At 34.2% G+C, this 20,009-nt stretch overlaps 2 protein-coding genes across 8 annotated transcripts; both read right to left on the bottom strand.

Annotated features, from left to right (window-relative positions):
• Positions 1 to 239: 239 nt before the first annotated feature.
• On the bottom strand, positions 240 to 9,147 carry LOC102631291 (probable sphingolipid transporter spinster homolog 2). Its single transcript, XM_006466321.4, has 16 exons — positions 8,810 to 9,147; positions 8,219 to 8,350; positions 7,606 to 7,707; positions 7,067 to 7,171; positions 6,882 to 6,957; positions 6,702 to 6,776; positions 6,008 to 6,110; positions 5,861 to 5,914; positions 5,474 to 5,546; positions 5,240 to 5,337; positions 4,924 to 5,000; positions 4,620 to 4,733; positions 4,275 to 4,394; positions 2,949 to 3,077; positions 2,102 to 2,180; positions 240 to 871 (listed from the first exon to the last, which is right to left on the bottom strand). The coding sequence occupies exons 1-16, from the start codon at positions 9,001 to 9,003 to the stop codon at positions 759 to 761; spliced, it is 1,644 nt and encodes a 547-aa protein (XP_006466384.2). The 5' UTR covers positions 9,004 to 9,147; the 3' UTR covers positions 240 to 758.
• Positions 9,148 to 9,637: 490 nt separating this feature from the next.
• Positions 9,638 to 17,965, bottom strand: LOC102630794 (probable starch synthase 4, chloroplastic/amyloplastic). 7 transcript variants are annotated; one of them, XM_006466319.4, is made up of 20 exons: positions 17,715 to 17,963; positions 17,589 to 17,636; positions 17,431 to 17,464; positions 17,265 to 17,343; positions 17,028 to 17,156; positions 16,340 to 16,544; positions 15,621 to 15,755; positions 14,706 to 14,810; positions 14,366 to 14,464; positions 14,128 to 14,257; positions 13,932 to 13,982; positions 13,733 to 13,843; positions 12,705 to 12,814; positions 12,336 to 12,504; positions 11,632 to 11,718; positions 11,304 to 11,375; positions 10,938 to 11,051; positions 10,405 to 10,466; positions 10,205 to 10,301; positions 9,638 to 10,064 (listed from the first exon to the last, which is right to left on the bottom strand). In XM_006466319.4, the coding sequence occupies exons 1-20, from the start codon at positions 17,822 to 17,824 to the stop codon at positions 9,945 to 9,947; spliced, it is 2,067 nt and encodes a 688-aa protein (XP_006466382.2). In that variant the 5' UTR covers positions 17,825 to 17,963; the 3' UTR covers positions 9,638 to 9,944. The 7 variants fall into 7 exon arrangements, 4 of the variants coding, with proteins under 4 accessions (XP_006466382.2, XP_024958481.2, XP_024958478.2 ...); XM_025102713.2 differs by having other exon boundaries at positions 17,749 to 17,934; XM_025102710.2 differs by lacking the exon at positions 10,938 to 11,051 and having other exon boundaries at positions 17,715 to 17,964.
• Positions 17,966 to 20,009: the final 2,044 nt, after the last annotated feature.

Genomic DNA, 20,009 nt, shown 5'->3' on the forward strand with positions numbered 1-20,009 from the left:
AACTTTTTTAATATTCCATTATTCATATTTTTTTATGATCCTATGGTTGAAAAAAAAAACATTTGAAATTTGAACATATTGGTTGCTTTCAATTTGTGCTTTGTATTATTGATATGCACCAACGCACCCTCTAAATGACTAGTCGTTTATGGATTAAATTGTAAACGACACGTTGTTTTTATTGCCTGTTCAATTTCATGATAAATGACACATCATCTAGTATGTTTAATAACACATGATTTTAATAAAAGAGTTATTTATTTTATTTATTTTAATTTTTTAACAATTACAATTGTAAAAATACAGGTGAATTCGATATAGTTTTAGTTCGAGTCCCAACTGTTGTCGTCACTACATACAAGCTGATTGCAATTTCAGTTAAAGTACACCAATGCTATTCACATACCAAGAAAGACACTTTGATTGCAAGATGGCTTGACCAACACTTCAAAGTAGCACCAGAATGCCTCCTCCACATACAGCCGTTTTGGAGCTATTCTACATTGTCATCAGACTTTCTGTTAAATCATATTTCTCTGAAAACCATGCTCCGAAAGCTATACAATATTCAGAAAGTATAGGGATCCCTTCCCAGCAATACCCTGTTCTCGTCCAGTCCCCAACTTCTCAGATGCCTAACAAAACCAACCAAAATAAATTTTTAAATTCGCTAACCAGTAAACAAGTGGAAGCAAATTAGCAACTTTGCATTCCTTTTTGTTGAAGCACACAAGATGTAGGCACAGTTGCAAATGTAATCATAAGTTGTCCCCATTCCCTTCAAGCAAAGGCTTCATATTGGCCTTTGAATCTACGGAGATTTGATTTTCACCATCTTCATTAAACTTGTCAATGCTCTTCAGAAAAATCCCTGTCAAAAAGGTCGTGTAAGACAACTTTATTAAACTCGAATCAGATAGAAAAGACATCCAGACTACAAAGGTCGAAATCTTTTTTTTTTTTAATGTTCATGACAGGGATTTGCTGTCATGGATTATAAAAACTACTTGGTAATGGCATGCAGCAGGGTTGGACCTTGGGTGATTGGGGTATGGGGGAAGTGGGCAAAAGACGGTTAATATTGACTCTGGGCCAGACAATCAGCGTCAGAACTTGGGGGAAGGCGAGGGGGGTAAGTGGTTGAAAGACAGTTCATATTGACACTGGGCACAGAAGTTTCCTAGAATTATGTTGTTAAGCCATATTCTGGATTTGCATACCAAGGTGGTGCATAACAGTCACATATGACCACATTAAAAAATTTCATCCTCCCAAGAAAATATAACATGACTCACAAAATACTTGCATTAAACCACATGGACTTGGCGGCGGCCTAAGCCAAGCTGTACTACACAAAAGCAGAATACAGTTGATTGGCTACATTATATACAATAATATCAATATCGCTTCCAACAGTTAGCCATTCCACTTTGCTAAGTTCAGAGACTCTCATACTACAGCCCCACAAACCTCTACAGCACCCAAACATTCTATAACAACATCAGACAACAAACACAGAAAAATTTTTGTGCATGCTATATGCTGTATAGTTAAAGAGAACACTATAGATCAATCCAATATGGTATTTTACAAAGAATTTCAGTGTATATTTAACATCAGAGTGCAGCTGGTGCAAAACTTAAATGTACACCAGTCAAACTTTTAATAGGATCCAGAATTCATAAAATTAACTGTTAGACGTCAATACTACCAAACATCCCTAGGGGTCAACTGACTGCAGTAAACCAAAAATAACAGTTCGTAATGTTTATGTTTCAGATGGCTATAAATATGCAATTACAACTATATCTAACACGCATGGCAGATTATAGGAATGCATTTGATTTAATGGTCAGATCAATATAAATAAATGCTACAAGAAGTCATTGGGTAGTGTAAGTAAAGAAATATAACAATATGATGCAGCTTGATCCTCACTTCAACTATTAAAGATTCAGTTTTATATTTTAAATTTCTATATGTATAATTCTTGACCGTTTAAAATCAGTTATATATGAGGCATATGCTGACCCAAACATTAAAGGGATACAAATACTTAGTCAAGACATACTAGTTATAACCAATAAACACTTTTGCTCACCTACAAACCATATCCCAGCAGCAAGAAAAAATATAGATGTCAGAGCAAGTGTTGTTTTTCTCCAATTGTTGACATGATCCTGAGTAAGGCATTCGCTTAAGTCAAAATGATTCACAAAAACAATCAAAAGCTGAAAATATAAAATGAAATAAGCTAAATGCTATGGGTAGGTAAGCCACACAATGTATAAGCTACCTCCCTTAAACAGAAAATTCATTGGTGCTTCAAGCAACAGTCACCCTCAATTATTTTACCAAAGTAAATACTGCAATATTAAGTAACACCAAGCAGAGATAGTGAGCTAATAGATATAATGAAGTGACACCAGAATATGCCAGCATGAAGGTAGTAACAGGAACCAAAATACTGGGATTCTCAATCAATACAGTGACCATTCTATAACCTGATTTAATTCCTCGAAATAAATGGAACTTATTCTTGCAGTTCATAAGTTTGCAAAATTCCCTTTTTAGTTTTAACCAGTTAATTAGCATAGCAACACAATTCCTTTACATGCAAATGGCTTCTCATATAATTCTACAACACCTTTTTACAAGCACCATGTAGCTAAACATCCACCAATAAAATACATCTCTTGCACTGCAGTCAATTTTCCTTAGAATTATTAGCACTTTAGACGGTATGGCATCTCAGACAGCATTGGTCAAGGATGAAAGTGATATGTATTATCAGCACTCTTAAAAACACTTAATCACGAAATCAATGTAAAAGACTAATATATCATACTAATTCATGCATCAGAACCAGACACTTCAGATATCATCAATACAAAATACTACTCTTAACAACCCCGAAAATATGAGTGACCAGAACTTTAAAGGCACACCTGGAGGACACCAACAAGTGGCGAGGAAGGAACATCACCAAAGATGTGGATTGAGACAGTGGATATAGCCATTGATAATGCTCTCAGACTTGGTTTGACAGAATGGAGACACACATAATTAACTGGAGCCTGCAAAAAGCAATGCCATGAGAAGAGAGTGACTCAGAATTACCAAGCCAAAGTTAACTGGTAAAATTTCATAATAATGATAGTCCAATAAAATACTCCATCAACATGAATATACTGAGCCAATAAAGCATAATAGTCAGCATAAGTAGTTAGGCTAAAAGAAAAAAACAATTTGGACCAGAATAAAGCCTGTTAATAAAATGATGCCAAAATGCAGTACGAACCCTAAGTCCCTTGAACAAAAGTAAAGAAAAAGTTCAAGCTCAACTGCACCAACACCTTCCTAATGATTGCATAAAATTAAAGAAAGCAAACACACCATTAAGATGGACATTTTCTTTGATCTCAACTTAAGGAATGGGAATTGAAATAGGTGCTACTTAAGGATATGACACAGAAAGATTAAAGAAGAAAAAAGGGAAAAAGAAAATATAAAACAGAAAACAACGGTAACAAATAACTATAGATCTAGCACACAACGTTATATCCATATCACATCATTGCTATGAAGTTAGCATACAGCAATAACCACATTGGACCAAAGAAAAGAAAAAATAACCATATTGGATGAAAGAACAAAAAACAAACATCAGAAAGGGGCCTAGAAAGAGATATCAGAATCTAATTGATAAAACAAGTACGCAACATAAATTGTAAGGAATTTAAAAATTAAATCAACACATTGTGAAAATTCCTAAAGAATTTGAAAAGCTAGAACCAAGTATGTGACTGCAACTCCTGCATTGGGATGAGAAGAACAAAGAGGTGTCCTTACTAGTGGAATTGAAACTGTTTAAACATTGCATTACTGATGCATACTGGAATATGCTGAAATGGCCCAATAATTGGGCAAGATTAATATCATATGTACATCACCAATATGTGAAAATCCTTTGCAGAAAACCTTGACGTTATGGCTTAAACTAACACCAGCACTGAGTGGGGCCACATAAGGTATCCATATAGTTATGTAAAGGGCAAGGTCCGGAGTCAGATCACCAGTTTGATAATCCCCACGAATTCCAACTAGGATTTAATAAATTACCAGTTAAATGCAAGATATTTCAACAAGGTAAAATACTACTAGAAACTTTTAATAGGTCTGGCTCTTTATGTATAACCTTAAGACATATGTAAAGCATGCAAAACATGAGCTGAAGACAATAAAATCTCCATACAAGACAACTATAATATTACCTGTGTGGCAAAGACAAGTAGTTCACCCACTGTGAAAAGAGCTAAGAAACCATACAAGCTACTTAGACAGAAGGCAGTGAGGCAAGATATTGCACCCAGAAATGTTGCTGCAGAAAGAAGCTGTAATAAAAGTATAATGCAATAAGAACTTAGCTTCAAACACATTCATATACCAGTTCAAATTTAATAAACCCATAAACAAATGGCTACCTCTTCGAACTTTGGTAAAATATCCCACAAAGTTAAAAGAAATTCATTCTCCTTCTAACACTTAGCTAGTAACATAGAAAGGGAAGCCATTTCCATAACATGATCTAAGAATACTTGTGATACAACAGAACTCACCTTAAAAGCATTAGAGATTGTAGCACCCATTTGATCAAGAATGAAGCCTCCAGATATGGTTCCCACAATTCCACAAACAATTGTAACCCCTCCAAACATCATGTCCGCATTACTCTATAAAAAGTGTCAACGGTAATCAGTTTGTCAACATAAAAACACCAAAAAAATAAATAAATATATAAAATAAAAGAAGAATAAAAATAAAGAAAATTAGCAATTTTTCTTTAAACAGCAGCAGGTTACAACGTAATGCAATAAGATGAATGAAAAACTAAAAACAAAAAGAAAAGTATCATTGTAGTACCATGTGATAAATATTATAACCAGCCTTAGGGCCCCAATATGAGTATGCTCCAATGACAAAGTTGTATGCTATGTATCCTGCCAACAAATTAAAGAGTTTAAAAAGTTAAAAGATTCTCCACAAATCCAAAGTTTGCAATACATTGTAAATAATCTGAAATAAACCACACATAGATTCCCAGACATCAATGTAACTAAAGTTTTGGAACCACAAAAAGTAGGACGAGCAAGATCATTAAGATTTGTGCTCCATTGGATTGATATTAATATAAAAATAAGAATGCATGATGCCATTGAGGAGAGAACCTGGCAGATACCTAGAACATTTACAACATAAACCTTCTCTTGCAAAAGAACTTTCGTGTCTTGTGAAAATTGAGATAACTGATTCAAAAATCTGGATTCACCTATCGACCTGCAACATAGAAGGATTGTCGTCAGGAAAAGAATATAACCATTAATCAATTATAAAGTATAAATTGGTTCTCCATTTATGCCTTTGCTTTGTAAGGCATAGCTTAATGTACATCAAACATTCAAAAGCCACTCACTTGATACTTCTTTCAGAGGCTTGATCACTGATATCTTCAGACACATGATCATTTAAGTTTGAAGCCTCTGAACCTGCAACAGAAGGAATCAGTGCTTGAAGGGAACAGAAAAGGCAATGACCCCCCCCCCCCCCCCCAAAAGCCCGCCTAAGAAGATAAAATAAGAAAAATAATTCAAGAATGAAGAAACCAACAGTATAGGATGGAGATAAAAAGAATTTATACTTTTGGAGCTTCACTGTAATTACTAGCAGTTGACAACACAGTAAGCAATTCAGAACTTCTGTAACAGGACAAACTGTAGAAATTTTTTCGGGCAAAAAAATAAAATAACTAACAGCAGTACTTACAAATAATTATGACAAAATAATGAAGACCAAGCAGTACCTTCAGAGACAGAAGCAACAACTTGAGCTTTTCCTGATTCAGCAGGAGCAAACCCTGTGGTCGTAGTTCAATAACAGGTAAATTAATGTGGAACAAGAGATATTGAGAACCTTCTGAAGGGTGGATGATAAATCATTATACACACACCTTTTAACTGCAAAGGTTTAATGACAAAACCCAAAACAGCAAATGGAAGCATTAGAATGGCCTCTCCCCAGAAAGCGTAGCGCCAGTTTAAATGGCTTCCAACCTAAATAGTGAGAATAAGAAGAAGATAACTATCATCGAACTTTACGATCGTGAGAGAGAGAGAGAGAGAGAAATATACAGGACTGTCACTTAACGTACCTATAAAAACATTGGACCACTAAAACAGACGACAAGTTTAACACCATCAAGTTCAAAGAAGGGATACGGACATCAAAATTACTCCAGTACAAGCCAAAGACAATTTGCAGAAAAATTCTTTTATTACAGAGCCATAAGGACAGAAAAGCAAAAAAAAATAAAAATAACTCAGGCATATAACTAAACAAGTATTCAGAAGTTGAACGACTTTATCTTTGTTATGGACAACCACCAATCAGGAGGGCTTTTCCAGATCTGGAATGGTTATTAATAATAATAAAAGAAAATGAAAAAAAAAACTATAAAACAAAACCAAACCCTTCTAAAATTAATCGAGCCAAAATCAATTCAAAAGCACAATAGCAATCAAAGATTAAAGTATGATTGACTAGATACAACAAATAAACTGATAATGAAAAGGATATAACTTAAACAACAGAAAAGAACCAGATAAAAAGACTGTGGAAGCGGTGAATCAAACATGCACACTTACAAGTCCACCATAAACATAGCCCAAAGCAACTCCAGTTGGTATACACATGTAGAACATTGCAAGCCAAGCTGTTTTCTGGAATTATGAGAGAGAATTACTTATAGTAATTATGCAATGAGCAAAAACAGAGGAAAAATCTAGCTTTAGACATTCTTCAAGAAAAGAAACAAAACCAACAACCTGAGGAATAGGAGCATTGTCATCTATAAATGGAGCTGCAAGACTTATGAAAGAGGCTTCACCAACACCAACCAACCTAAAAGAAGAAGACCAACATTGTATCTAAAAGCTTAGCAGAAAAAATTACAATTGCAATGATTGGACAAAGAAAAAAGCTTCAAAAGCAGGACAATGTCAAAACTTACATGCGACATATTGCGATAGACCAAAAATCAAATGAACTACCGCACCCAGCTGTAGCAAATGTCCAGACAGATAATCCAACACCAATAAGCCTAAAAGGATTGTGACTGCATTGAGAACAACGATGAGAACTACAGACCAATTGGGTAACAGTAAACTCTAAAAGATTTACCGAACTGCCAGCAGCTAGCTTTCTCAAAGAGAGAAATTTTTTTTTTTCATACTTCTCTTCAAAATTAGGCCAATAAGGCATAATAATACATGAATGCAAAAGGACGTTTAACAAAGAAACTCTTCCACACTGCATCGCAGTGCATCAACAATTACGGTAAAGAGAATCAGAACTAAAAATAAAAAATGAAAGCACTGATTGTGGTCCATTTGCCAGCATCTATTTGCATTTTCTACTCTTTATTAGAAGCTGTATCTTGTTTCAGTTCCTTCATCCAACCCACTAGTCTTGCCCACACTTGATCTCTCCCTATATTCAAAATACAGAACAGCAGACTAAATCAGCCATATATCTAGTGAAGATGTTCACCTCTTTGCCAAAGAAGCAAATATTGGTGAAGCGACAAGCAGTCCAACCATAAACGCAGATGATAGAACACCATCTTGGAAGTTATTCAACCTAAAATCACCCCTGCAAGAACCATGTACTTTAAGAAAATATAAACCAAGTAATCACCAGCCAAAATTTTGAAAGCTGATAGCCAAAAGGATGGAAGTTGCTAATACAAGAACGTTTATGTCCTTCCAATGCAATAAAGCATACACCATTTGGATAAAATGCAGATGTAGGTAGGTATGTGCAAAATTGGCTGTGCGTGTTGTGTGAAGGTTGCCAACCTAGCCTGGTGCTTGTGATTCCCAAGTTGCCCTTGCAAACAAGCAAATGTAACAAGAACACTACCATATGGCCAGACAATGATGGTATCCGACCATACAAGAAAAACAGGATTGATAACTCTGTTGCTGATACTCAATAACATGCAAAGCAATCTTGGAATACAAAAGTCCACCAGTTGTTCGAAAAATTAAACTAAGATGCAAATTCATCATGTGACAAGTATATGATACAAGGATGTATAAACACTGAACATAACTTTTAACAGAGCCACACAACCGAGCAAAAACCTAAAGTAAATCTTAACTGAATCCCGCTACCAGAAGTACATATTCCTTTATCATCGCAAGTTCTTTGACTCCCATTGACACCATTGCTCGCTATAGCTCCTCGATCAACATAATTTAACATGTTGATCACACAAAAGATGACGAGCAAACTGCAAATTAAGAGACTAAATTAATGCGAATCCACAAGAAACAGAAAGAAAAATAAATAATTGTAACCCAATTCATAATCTAAAACTTAACTGTGATGGAGGTTATACTTATACTAAGTAACAGAACAAGTTTTCAATTAAATCTGACCCAATTTCTATTACTAGAACACATTCTTCAATTTACAATAACTCTAGCAGCAACAGTTTCTTTTCAATTTCATTAATAATCTTGAACAGAGCAAGTGTTAATTTCATTAAGATTTTCGTTAAGATAATACACGAATAGTCGAAGCCCTAACAGTTCTAAACTCATCTATTACCAGTAATTCACACACAAACGCGCACAAATCATAATTAAACATACAAAGTAGCACACGGACTAGTTAAACTCCACAAGTTGATCGTAAATTTCTTTCAAATTATTCGCTAAAAGATATGAGAAAAAAGAAAGTAAAATACCGTTTGGGAGTGAACCAAGAAGGAGTTGGAGGCGAGTCTTCTGAGAGGGACCTGGTGGCCATTTCGACTTCAGCTAAAGGCGGAGGCCGATGAGAGAGAGATTGATTTTTCGACTGTTGTATGGGTAGATTGGGTTGAGAATTCTGATCGACATCGACCACATCATCACTCCGGTTACTTGACGCTGACAACATCTCTCTGTCCCTTTTTTTTTTTAATTATATTTTAAAATTTTATTTTCGTTTTATTTTTTCAGTTTCTATGTGTTTACGCAATCAACAACCATCCACTCCCCCTCATTCCTCCAATGTCACCCACACGGGATATTCTGTTATGTCTTTTCCACTTAAGGCAAGAGATCTCATACATAATACATCATATAAGCACAAAGTTATATTAAGTAAATTAAACTTAATTTGTTTTGTGTAACTTTATAATTGTGAGTAACTTACATGATTATTATGTAAGAAATCAAGGCCTTTTATTATGCACATAGCACGGTTCATTTAGTAGTGTCAATGTGTTGACCCTCCCCGACAGCGGATTATGATTTTCATTTTTAATTTAAGAAGCGCCTCAATTTATATGACTTCTTGTTAAGCACTAATCACTTATTTCACGCTGTGATTTCTATTAGGTAACATGTAATTTACTATGAAAAAGAAAATTACAGGAGTATTACAACCTTGTTCTCACACACACTAAGGTAGCAAGGTCCATTTATAAATTATTAAAAGAATTAAAACCAATCCACTGGCTGACAGAAAACGGAAATGCCAAAGGGAATAGGGGATGGATCCGTGAGATATTTAATTCTGCAAACGAGGATAAAAATAAATCAAAAATTGCTTTTATATCAACAATTTATAACATTATTTTTCTATCAAGTGACACTGCTCATCTTAATATCAGGCCACTTCACAGCAAGAACAAGCGGGCTGCTAATCCCCACTTATTTCCATCTCCTTTTATATACTAAATGAAAAAAGCTTTTCAACTGAATTGAGTCCCTTATTCTCCCAGTTTATTACCTCCAGGCTAGGTCCTCATGGATGGAGACATAACTTATGCAACCGGCATGCATAATTAGCTATACTCATTGAATATACATAATGTGCATACATATTTGCTCGTTTCATAGATTCTTTATAGCCGTGTACGCAGAAATGTGAATGTCATAGCACTCAGCATCCCATGAGAAGTCCTGTAACATGGCATCCTTGATCTTCCTTTTCCATGACAAAGGGTTGTTTTTCTACACCAAAAAATAAATAAATAAAAATTTGAAAACATGGGAAGAAGACTTTGGTAGGCATCAAAACATCCTTTACATTCATAAAAATATCCCGCTGTCAAATCATAAATCATTAAGAGTTTATCTACAGGTATACTCACAATTTCTTCCAGAGCCTGGCTTAGGGAAATATTTCCGAAGGTAGAACTGATGAACCGTGAAAATCTAGTGCTCTCGTGGTCAAATTCTGCAAAATACCTGCTAGGACAAATTGGGCATACAGCATGAGTCTTTTGAGGGGGAGGCAAAGTCACACTGGTATTCTTTTCAGTAACATCCAATGTATACAAAATATCATTACCTGAATTCGATATCGCTAGAGGTTACAGCAATTGGAGCAGCTCCATATTTTAAAGCCTTAAGCTACATTATTCAAATTACACAAAGAAAACAACAGCTTTTAGTACACACTTATATGGTAGAAAGAGGCCAAACAACGATGTGAGACTTGGAGATTATAACAATTTCATGACAAAGTTTTCAAAATTGATTTAATCAAGTACACAGAAGATCGATAATGCAAATGTAACAAAGATCACAAGGCAAGAGATCAATTAAAATAGAATCCGTCAAGGCTCTTAGCAAGGATCAGAATCTTGGGCAGAAAGAGGATATAGCAGGCCAGCCACTGGGCAAAAACTCCAGTTGAGTTGTCTGCATTTGTTGTTATTATGTTACAAGCATCTACATTCATATGAAGCTATTCAGCAAAGCCCAAAGGTTTTCTAGATGATAGCATGGATTCTGATGATAGTCACAGAGAAAACCTTGCTTCCAGTATTTTATAAAAAGCTAATACCATTGCCTAGATAAGCTAAGTTATTTTTAGCTTACTGGCACTTGGAGCAGAGGATCATGAAAGGAATGGCACAAGATAATATCAGATCCTGAAAAGATCAAATGCAATAGAGCATCATCATAGCTGTCCACGAATATCACAATTCCATCCTGTGAAGAGATGAGAACACCAGTTACCAAATTAGACTATTGGAGTTAAGCTAGAATGAAAATTTTTAAAAACTATCATTGTAAGTTAAGCAGAAAAGACAGCAAATGCTATAATGAGCTTAAGAAACTTTTTTCATTTAATTTTGGCCTTTTCCTGAAAAGAAAAATGGCTTCAGAAAGGGGACAATTTCTGTTTGAACATGTAAAATTTGTAGGAAAGCAAAGACAAACAAAATGCATTCAGGCCTTTACCTTGAGTTCTTCCTGAAAAGAAACCAGCGCCCTACTTGCACTTGGCAGTTTGTTAGTCCCCGTGAAGACAAACTGTACAGAATCACTTCGAAGTTCACATCCATGGAGAATCCGTTGCAAGAAAACACAAATACAAGCCAGATAAATTTTAAAGAAAGTAATCTTTCTAATTGACAAGCTGCTATAACCTCGAAAGGAATGACAGCATATATCTTAATATTTAAAATTAATTGCACGATAATATCAGCCAACTAGGTTTTCTGTAAATTTAGCTACTAGCAATGCATTCTGTCAGAGTAAAATACACAATTCAGACAGAATTACAAACCTGGATACCCCTCATTTTAGCACCTCGTACGACTGCCTTCAGGTTCTCCAAAAACACATCTGATACATCTGAGAAGATGCAACCAACCTGATGAAATAATTGATTTTGCTTCTCAGAAATATTTGGGAGAAAATGGGGAAAAAAAAACAATGATATAAAGGTGAAAAATGTAGTATAGATTGACGTTATCGGATTAGAATTATTCAAGTTAGGAGCCACTTTCAGTTTGGGAACTCGCTCTCCCCCGTATTCGAATTGATTTAGTTTGTCATCATCTGACAAGAAGATATTTCGTTTCTTGTTAAGTGTTTATTTCTAGTTTCCTTTCCAATTTTGGTTTTGGGAACTGCAAATAAGGAGTTTCTAACAGACTTGATTGACTATCAAAAGAATGAAAATTGGAGTTCCGCTTAATTACTCTCGTCTTTTCTTACCTTTTCTAGTTTTGTATTACCTCTCCTTTCTTTCTATCTCTCTCTCTCTTTTCTTTTTTTTTTTTTTCCCAGCTTATTGTCTACATCAACATATTCTTTGCAGTGTAATTGAAAACTCAATTGTGCTTTACGGTCCAAGATGAATTTTTCATCTGAAAGTAATGTATATGATTACATTTAAGTGTTATTGCTCATTCCTGCAGAAGCAGAAGTTTGTGTTGATTACATTACAATGTTATCATTTAGAACTGACCATTGGATAACACTTACAACAATAGTAGAAGCATCTTTGGATAACCCCAGCTGCTGTTGTAGCGTAACTTTGCAAACAGTTTTTCCCTTCATGTCCTCTGCACAATAATTTTCTGTAAGAAATTTGTCGTTTGAAGGATCCCAAGTGGAGCTGTCAAATCCACAAGGAGCAACAAGCAACTTGTCCCTGCAGCCAAATGTGGTGGGATGAAGAAAATACCAGAACAAATCAATTTGTTGCAGCCAAAATATCAGAAATCAATAGTGATAGCAAAAAGTTTCAGCTCTATCTCATTTTGCATGAAGAAGAATGGAAAAATGCCAAAACAGGTATGTCACAAGATATTTGAAAGATAAAGTTCAGGAATGGCACACAATGTTACTCACTGGTGAATGGCTAAGGTAGATTCTAGCCCATGACTCAAACTGCGGATGATCCTGCCCTTTGAATGCATAGATGACACTATTACAACTTTATTCGAGTAAACTACACCACCCTGCAAGTGGGGAGAAAATAGTATCTTGAACCTATGACAGACAACCAAAATAAACTAAAGCTTCTAATGAATGAGGAATTTAACACAATAACACAATAGACACTGTGGTGATGTTTGGCACATTTAAGAAATAAAATCAGGAGTACCCAGAAAAGAAAAAAAGAGAGGCTGAGAAAGGGAAATTATTCTTTTGTGTTAAAATGGGTATTACTGATCTTATTAAAGTCCTGCAAATTGTGTTAAATCATAAACCAGTCAGTTCCAGTTTAATTTCAATTAGACTTGAAGTAGATCTAATGATTCTCATCTCTATCCTGAGAGAGGCATCCCATTTCCACGTAACAAAAATTTGATGAAAAGACAAAACTCTTTCCAAGTTCAAAATACAAGGCCAAACTTAGGAAAACTCTTTTGTTGTTCATCATTAGGTGACAAACTAGGGACAACTTCAATTTGTCACTATATAAAATTCAGTACTCAAGGTTAAGGGGAAAAAGTCATAACAGCAGAAAGTAGTACTTTCCATCTCACATATTGTAAAGCCTTTGAACATAAAAATTCCTATGTTGCTATGCTACTTGATAACAATACTATAACCAGAATTGGGCTCCACTCTGTCTCTGTCAGTTAATAATCACATATGTTAATGCTGGCTTCTTCACTAAATCAACTAAAATTAATAAACAATATATTAGATGACCACTCCTTGATGAAAGAGCATCTAGTCCTCCAGGCAGTATAATTTAACATATGAATTCAGCAGGGGATATGTCATTTGGAAATACTTGAAATAAATCCTGTCCAGGTGGATGGCCAGTTACAATTTTGGCTACAAAATCAGAACGTGCTAGGCTAAGTTTGTATTCAGGAATAAGAGACCACAGGAAGAGGAAAGTTCAATTAAGCAGACGTATTTACCTTCAAAATATTGACTAGATGAGTTTTAGTGTTATCCTGCAAACGATCAGGACGATGAAGCCTAGCAGGATCAAGTCCGCAGAGTGCTAGCTTATCAGGATGCTCAAGACACTAAAACGTTTTGAGCATGTAGTGTTGTGTCAATGTCAAGAGGATTTAGAGGACATAAATCCAGAAAGGTAAAAGTAAGGTAACCTACCAGTGAATTAAGGTTATGGCAGGATAACAAAATTCTAGTACCTTCAAGTCCCTACATATGAGAGCAAGAAAACATTTAGTAAAAGAGTGATTGGCTCCATTTCAATTTATTGCCTATAACAAAGATTTTAGAAAGGATTTTGCCTTCTCTAATCATGCATCTATGATATATGCCACCTAAAAGTTCCAAGCTGCACCTGTTTAACAAATATATCCCAGAAAAGTGGCCCAACAATAGCAGTCTCCCAGTTGTGTATGTGCAAAACATCAGGCTGCTTTCTGGATTTTACAATATAATCCAATGAAGCCCGAGAAAAATAGGTAAATCTGAAAGCATCAAAGACAAAACTCATCACGAAACAAATAGGAACTGCAGATGACAGCAAAAGTTAAGTCGACCAATAGCAAAAAAGGTAAAGAAATAACTTTACAAACCGCTCAAAGTCATCTGAGTAACCGTATACACTCTCGCGGTTGAAAAATGATGAGTAGTGCAAAGGCTGAATGAATGTGACTCCAATCCCACTGACAACACTGGACAATGAGCATGAAAAGGAAAGAGTTGATTGTATCAGGTAAGAGTTGATTGTAATGGCATAAAGTAATACATATTGAAAACTGCAGTTCTATATTCATTTTGTTTCACCCACCTCCCTCTCCCCAGAACAGAAAAGAAGGAAACAATAAAAAAAACTAAACCACCAATAACCAAAAGAAAATTTGACCGAGACCTAGAAACCAACATGAATTTGCAGTATAAAGAACCCAAACTCACCCAATCCAAATTTTGTTGGCATGTAATTGACCATTAAAATATGAATAACATTCCGCCTTGATTTCTCGCAGCCCTTGGACTCCATCCAGATTCATACAAGCATACCTAATTACCAGGTAGATTGCTTTAATTCAGAGAATAAGGAGCTTCAAGCTCATAGTCCAAATTATAAACAAAAAATAATGGTGCTTCAGACATAGGGTATACTCCATTTATTTTCTCCATTATGAATCAGCAGTTATAGTTTACACAGTCCTGTTATGATAAACAATCTCACTATTGCCTTTCTCGATAAATACAAATTATAATGAAAAATTATACTGACATCAAGAGAGAGATAATCAACTCATTTTACAAGTGATCTATGATAATTCTGAAATGCTAGTTCTGACACATATTTATGTATGTTAATACTCCTAACTGTATGGAACAGTGACAAATTCAGCTAGAGTGCTTATCATCCCATGTCACCACAACATATTTAGATGGAACCGTGGAAGCACAGATGCTTCGATACTATCTTGAGTGTGGTCTCCTTATTCCCAGGTACACCAAGTTCTCACTGTTCCCAAGAACCAAAGGAAGGATGTTGGTTGTTAAACCAAGAAAGGAGATGTAGAGGAGGTTTCCAGCATGGCGACACCAAAATTGCTAAAAGCACAGAGTTTTCCTCAAGTAACATTATCATTCAACGCTTTAATTTTTTTTTCTGACTAAATGAATGAAGAGGATTGTGTAGAAACTGAAAGCTTCTCTATTTTCATAATAAATGAGGAGATTCAAATAAAAATGCTCTGACATTGACATCCTATCAAATTCATATGTAAATAAACAAGATAACAATAGATCTAGAAGTTGACAAAATTTTGCCTTAAGGTATATAAAAGAGTAAAAAATATAACATTCATCTATTACTTTGGCAAAATGACCTCCACTAAGTGCCCCTTTCTCTGCAGTGCACCAGATAAGCCAGTTACATATGATGCCAATGATCCTATTGAGACCAATGGGTCCATTTCTGTGCAGATGTGGATAATGTGAAAGCCATTCCTGGATTGCAGAGATAAACAGCAAGGTTATTAGGATAGAAAAATTATTTAATGAAAGAGGTAGGAAAAGGAAAAAAATGCAACATTCACCAAGAGGAACAGAACAGAACTTTGCTAAGTGAACACAGAAAAGTTCCATTTATTGAAGTGCTATACAGGAAACATAATCTCAAGTATAATAGAGTTGTTGCAAGACTCCACAAACCATTTACCTTAACCATTTCTCCATACAACCCTCCTCAGCTACCCATCCTTTCTTAGCTTGGGCAATGATCATATAAGCAGACTGCAAGTAGTTTTTCTTTTCAAAATTGTGATAAGGTTGGAGGTTAGTTAGTATTTTAAATGTCTAATTCAGTTCGAACCCATTCACATTTTATGGGAGAAACTTTTATTAACTCAAACCCACCACGCATGGTTATTATGTCTAACCCTACTATCATGTATGTGTCTCTGTTGTGTGTGTATATGTATACATATGCCAGAACATGCATAGTTTTTCTTCTTTTAGCATTCTATATAGGAACATTTTCCTTGAGAGTTCAAAAGTAAAAGTCAATCGAAACTTCTACTTGAAAATTTTACTTTTTGCTTCCACTGCCGAAGCGGCGAAGTTCCGCCAAAAGATCAGCATCCCCTTCTGGCAGAATGTCAGCAAAAAGATCAGCAACACTAACTTTGTAATCGAACACCAGCTTTCTCAAATTTGATGCCTCCCCAGAGTTAATCATGCCTGTGAGAACCATTGAGTCTATTCGAAGTAGCAGCTCCCAGAAAATTGATAAATTACCTGGTTTAGATAGAGAAACCATGTAACTGTGTTTTTCAAAGTGAAATCCTAATTATTACGAATAAAAGCTACTTTCTAAATAATAATATGTTTAGTAAACTCCAAAAAAGTTGACAGTGTGTATTTATTAGGAAATTCTCAACCTGAGAGCAAGCAGAAAAGACATTGTTACATCTTCAAGAATTCACATATAGTAGACACTCACAACACTTAAAATGTTCTAAACCGCACAAATAACTATACTCCAAGCTAAACTTGACGCAATATTTTCAAAGGAGAACCACCTTTCCCTTTGCTTAGCTAGCAGTTTTAGTGTAGAAGTTATTCCAATATAAATAATCCTATTCACAGTAATACATCACACAAATGTTAAATTACAAGAAATGCGAAGCTGAAGAACAAGTAAAGAAAACAAGGATATACTGTTTAAAACCTCATTTAGTTCTTCAATAATAAAGATGCTTAGATTCAAGATAGAGCCACCTTTCCCAAGACCAGCCTGCTTTTCCACCTCTAGCTGCTCTATCTTCTCAAGCAACAACTGTTTTTCTCTGTTTGTTTTGTTCAGCTCCTCAACAGCATCGAGACGTTGCTTGTTCAAGTACAAAATATCTGAAGATAAAATCAGAAAGAGATAAATCGTAATGCAACAATCATATCACATAAAATTCACAGATTAGAAAGAGAAGAACAAACAAGCATAGTTAAATAAAGACTAACTCCGCTGAGCTTCTTTAAAGAGCCGCCAAATGTCATTATTTTTCATTTCCCGTTCAATACTTGAAGACCGAAACTCTTCCTATAAGCAAACAACAAAACTCTTAATAAAAGAGAAAATGAAGTATTGAATATACAAGACAAGCAAAAGCAACCTGTAGACACACACCTTAGACACCCCAGTGTTATCCTGAGCTCCTAACCTACAATGCATATTTTAAAAAATAAAAACAAAATGATTCAGATTTTTTTTTTGGAATAGGAGTAATTGTATCCAAAACTATAGCAATAAGAATTTGATTTAAAAGGAAAAATAAGATCACTCACTCAATTTGTGAGGGAATTGTAGACAAGTCATTAACCTCCCCGTTGTTCCTGCCAATAATAAAACAATTTTATTAATTGAAATTATTAAACAGAAGTAGAACTGCGGTGCGGGATAAGTTTCATTACGTGGAGCAGCGAAGTGGAGCTCGAATGGGCTTACGATTTGTGGTGTTGAGCTGCTGAGAGAAATAAAGAGGTGAAGGTATCGCAGCGTTTATCAAAAAATTCATCGACATTGCCACGCCAACACTTCCAAATTCTAATTCCAATGAGAGTTCGATTGAGATGTACAAATCATTCACGCTCGTCTAAATTCATGTCGCTCAACTCCAAGACAGTTGCGCACAACGGCCAAAGCACCTGAGCAAAAAGCAAGCGCATGATATAAAGGGGAAACTAAATTAATTTTTTAAAATAAATTGTATTGAGACATTCGATATCAGAATTTAAAAGCCCATTGGCACAGCCCATGCACTCAAGGCTTGAGTGTATTTGAGTGTATGGGTTTGAGAAATTGGATGGAGGTGTCTCTTCATAAATTGGGATAAAATAAATATTCTTATGATATTAAGTGAGAACATAAATTTTACACCAAAAAAAAAAAAAGTGAGGATAGAAATTCGGCATGTACTAAAATAAAAGTATAAAGATAGTCCCGATAAATCTCTGATAATATATCAATATAATTCTGATTGTAATATTAGTGTATAAAAATCCATTATGTAAAATGTGAGTATACTTTGTAGTTTGTAACGTACATAATCTTCCAAAAGAAAAAAATATATATATACTTGTTGTTTCATTCCGTTTCTAAATTTGGTAAATCAAAAACCAAAAACTTGGATCAAATATTGGATGTTACAGCAAAACATTCAATTATTCTTTAGAAAGAAAAAAATGCAAATTATTCCATTTTATCGATATCCGTTGATTTCAATAAAATACTTAGATCTATGATTGTTGTACATAGGAAAAGCTCTAAGGTAAGCTTAGAGGGACTATAATACGCAATTGGTTGTTTAAAAATCATTATGGACCGATCAGGCGATCACATTTACCTAAGGCTAAAGTTGGGATATTTTCACCTCATTATTTTATAAATTCACTCCACTTTTATAAAAATAATTACAATAAATTCACATTATTTTACAAAATTAAAATTAATAATAAAATTGAACAATTAATTAATTCAATCATTTTTATAATACTTTTTTCCTTTCTAACTTAGGTATTTTAACAATCTTTGACCATTTAAATTGCTTTAAAATATTTGACTATTCTTTCTTTATAATATAAAATAACTAAATTGTCCTAGGAAACTTGTATTATCTATTAGTTAAGGCATTTAGTTTTAAGTTTTATCGTCTAATATGTTTTAAATAAAATTTAAACCACATGTGATGAATATATTTTGATAGTTAGTTGAATATTAATAATATATCATTAGAAAGCAATTAATAAATTTTGTATAGAAAATTATTGAAGTTCAAGGAAATTTGTGGGTATTTCAGTACTTTTACCTTACGATACGAGGCTAAAATAGCTATATTAAAAAATTTATGTTAAAGCAATCTTAGTAGTCAAATATAATAAAAAATAGTCACCAAAAAATATAAATGAAGATAGATTTAATTGATCTTTTCCCCAATTTTTTCCTTTATTTGAATTTTTCAAAAATAGTATGAACTTGTAATAATTTTATAAAAATTAGGTGGGTTAACAAAACTTATAGGGTGAAAATATCAACCCCTTTACCTAAACTCACATTTTTTGAAATAAAATAGAATTTTACAAAGAAATATTATTAGTCATCCATCTTGAATTTACCCCTACTACAAAAAATATTATAAAAGTTTGAATTTATTCAATTTTTCATCCTAAATTTATAATTTGTATCAACTATTCATCAAAAAGACACAATTACTCTAAAAAAATAAAAATAAAATAAAAGTAAACACAAATTATAATAGTATTTATTTTGTAAAGATAATTTCTTTTTTTTTGTGGACAATTGATACACATTGCAAACTTAAGGTGGAAGATTGAATAAATTTAAATTTTTGTAGTGCTTTTTATAACATGATAAGGTGGATAACTGATAATTTCTCTTTACTAATAGATTGTCTGATTATATAGTATGTTTGATTTTTTTTCATTCTTTTTTTTTTGTAGGTAATCATTTAGCTTCATGTAGTCAATGACCAATCTTTTTTTTCCTCAAACTTGCTTCGAATGCTTATTTACATAAAATGCTGGGCTAGCCCAATAAGACTTGGATGACCTGATAAGCTTGAGGTCTAAAGGTGATTGGATCTCATATTTGCACAATTTCTCATCGTGAGGCATTCCTAGATAAGAGGTTGTCTGATGTGGCATGACTTATCATTCTTTGTATGGGAGAAAAGGATTGTTGTTCAACCT

The sequence above is a fragment of the Citrus sinensis genome, chromosome 7 (genome assembly GCF_022201045.2).
Source record: "Citrus sinensis cultivar Valencia sweet orange chromosome 7, DVS_A1.0, whole genome shotgun sequence".
NCBI lineage: Eukaryota > Viridiplantae > Streptophyta > Magnoliopsida > Sapindales > Rutaceae > Citrus > Citrus sinensis.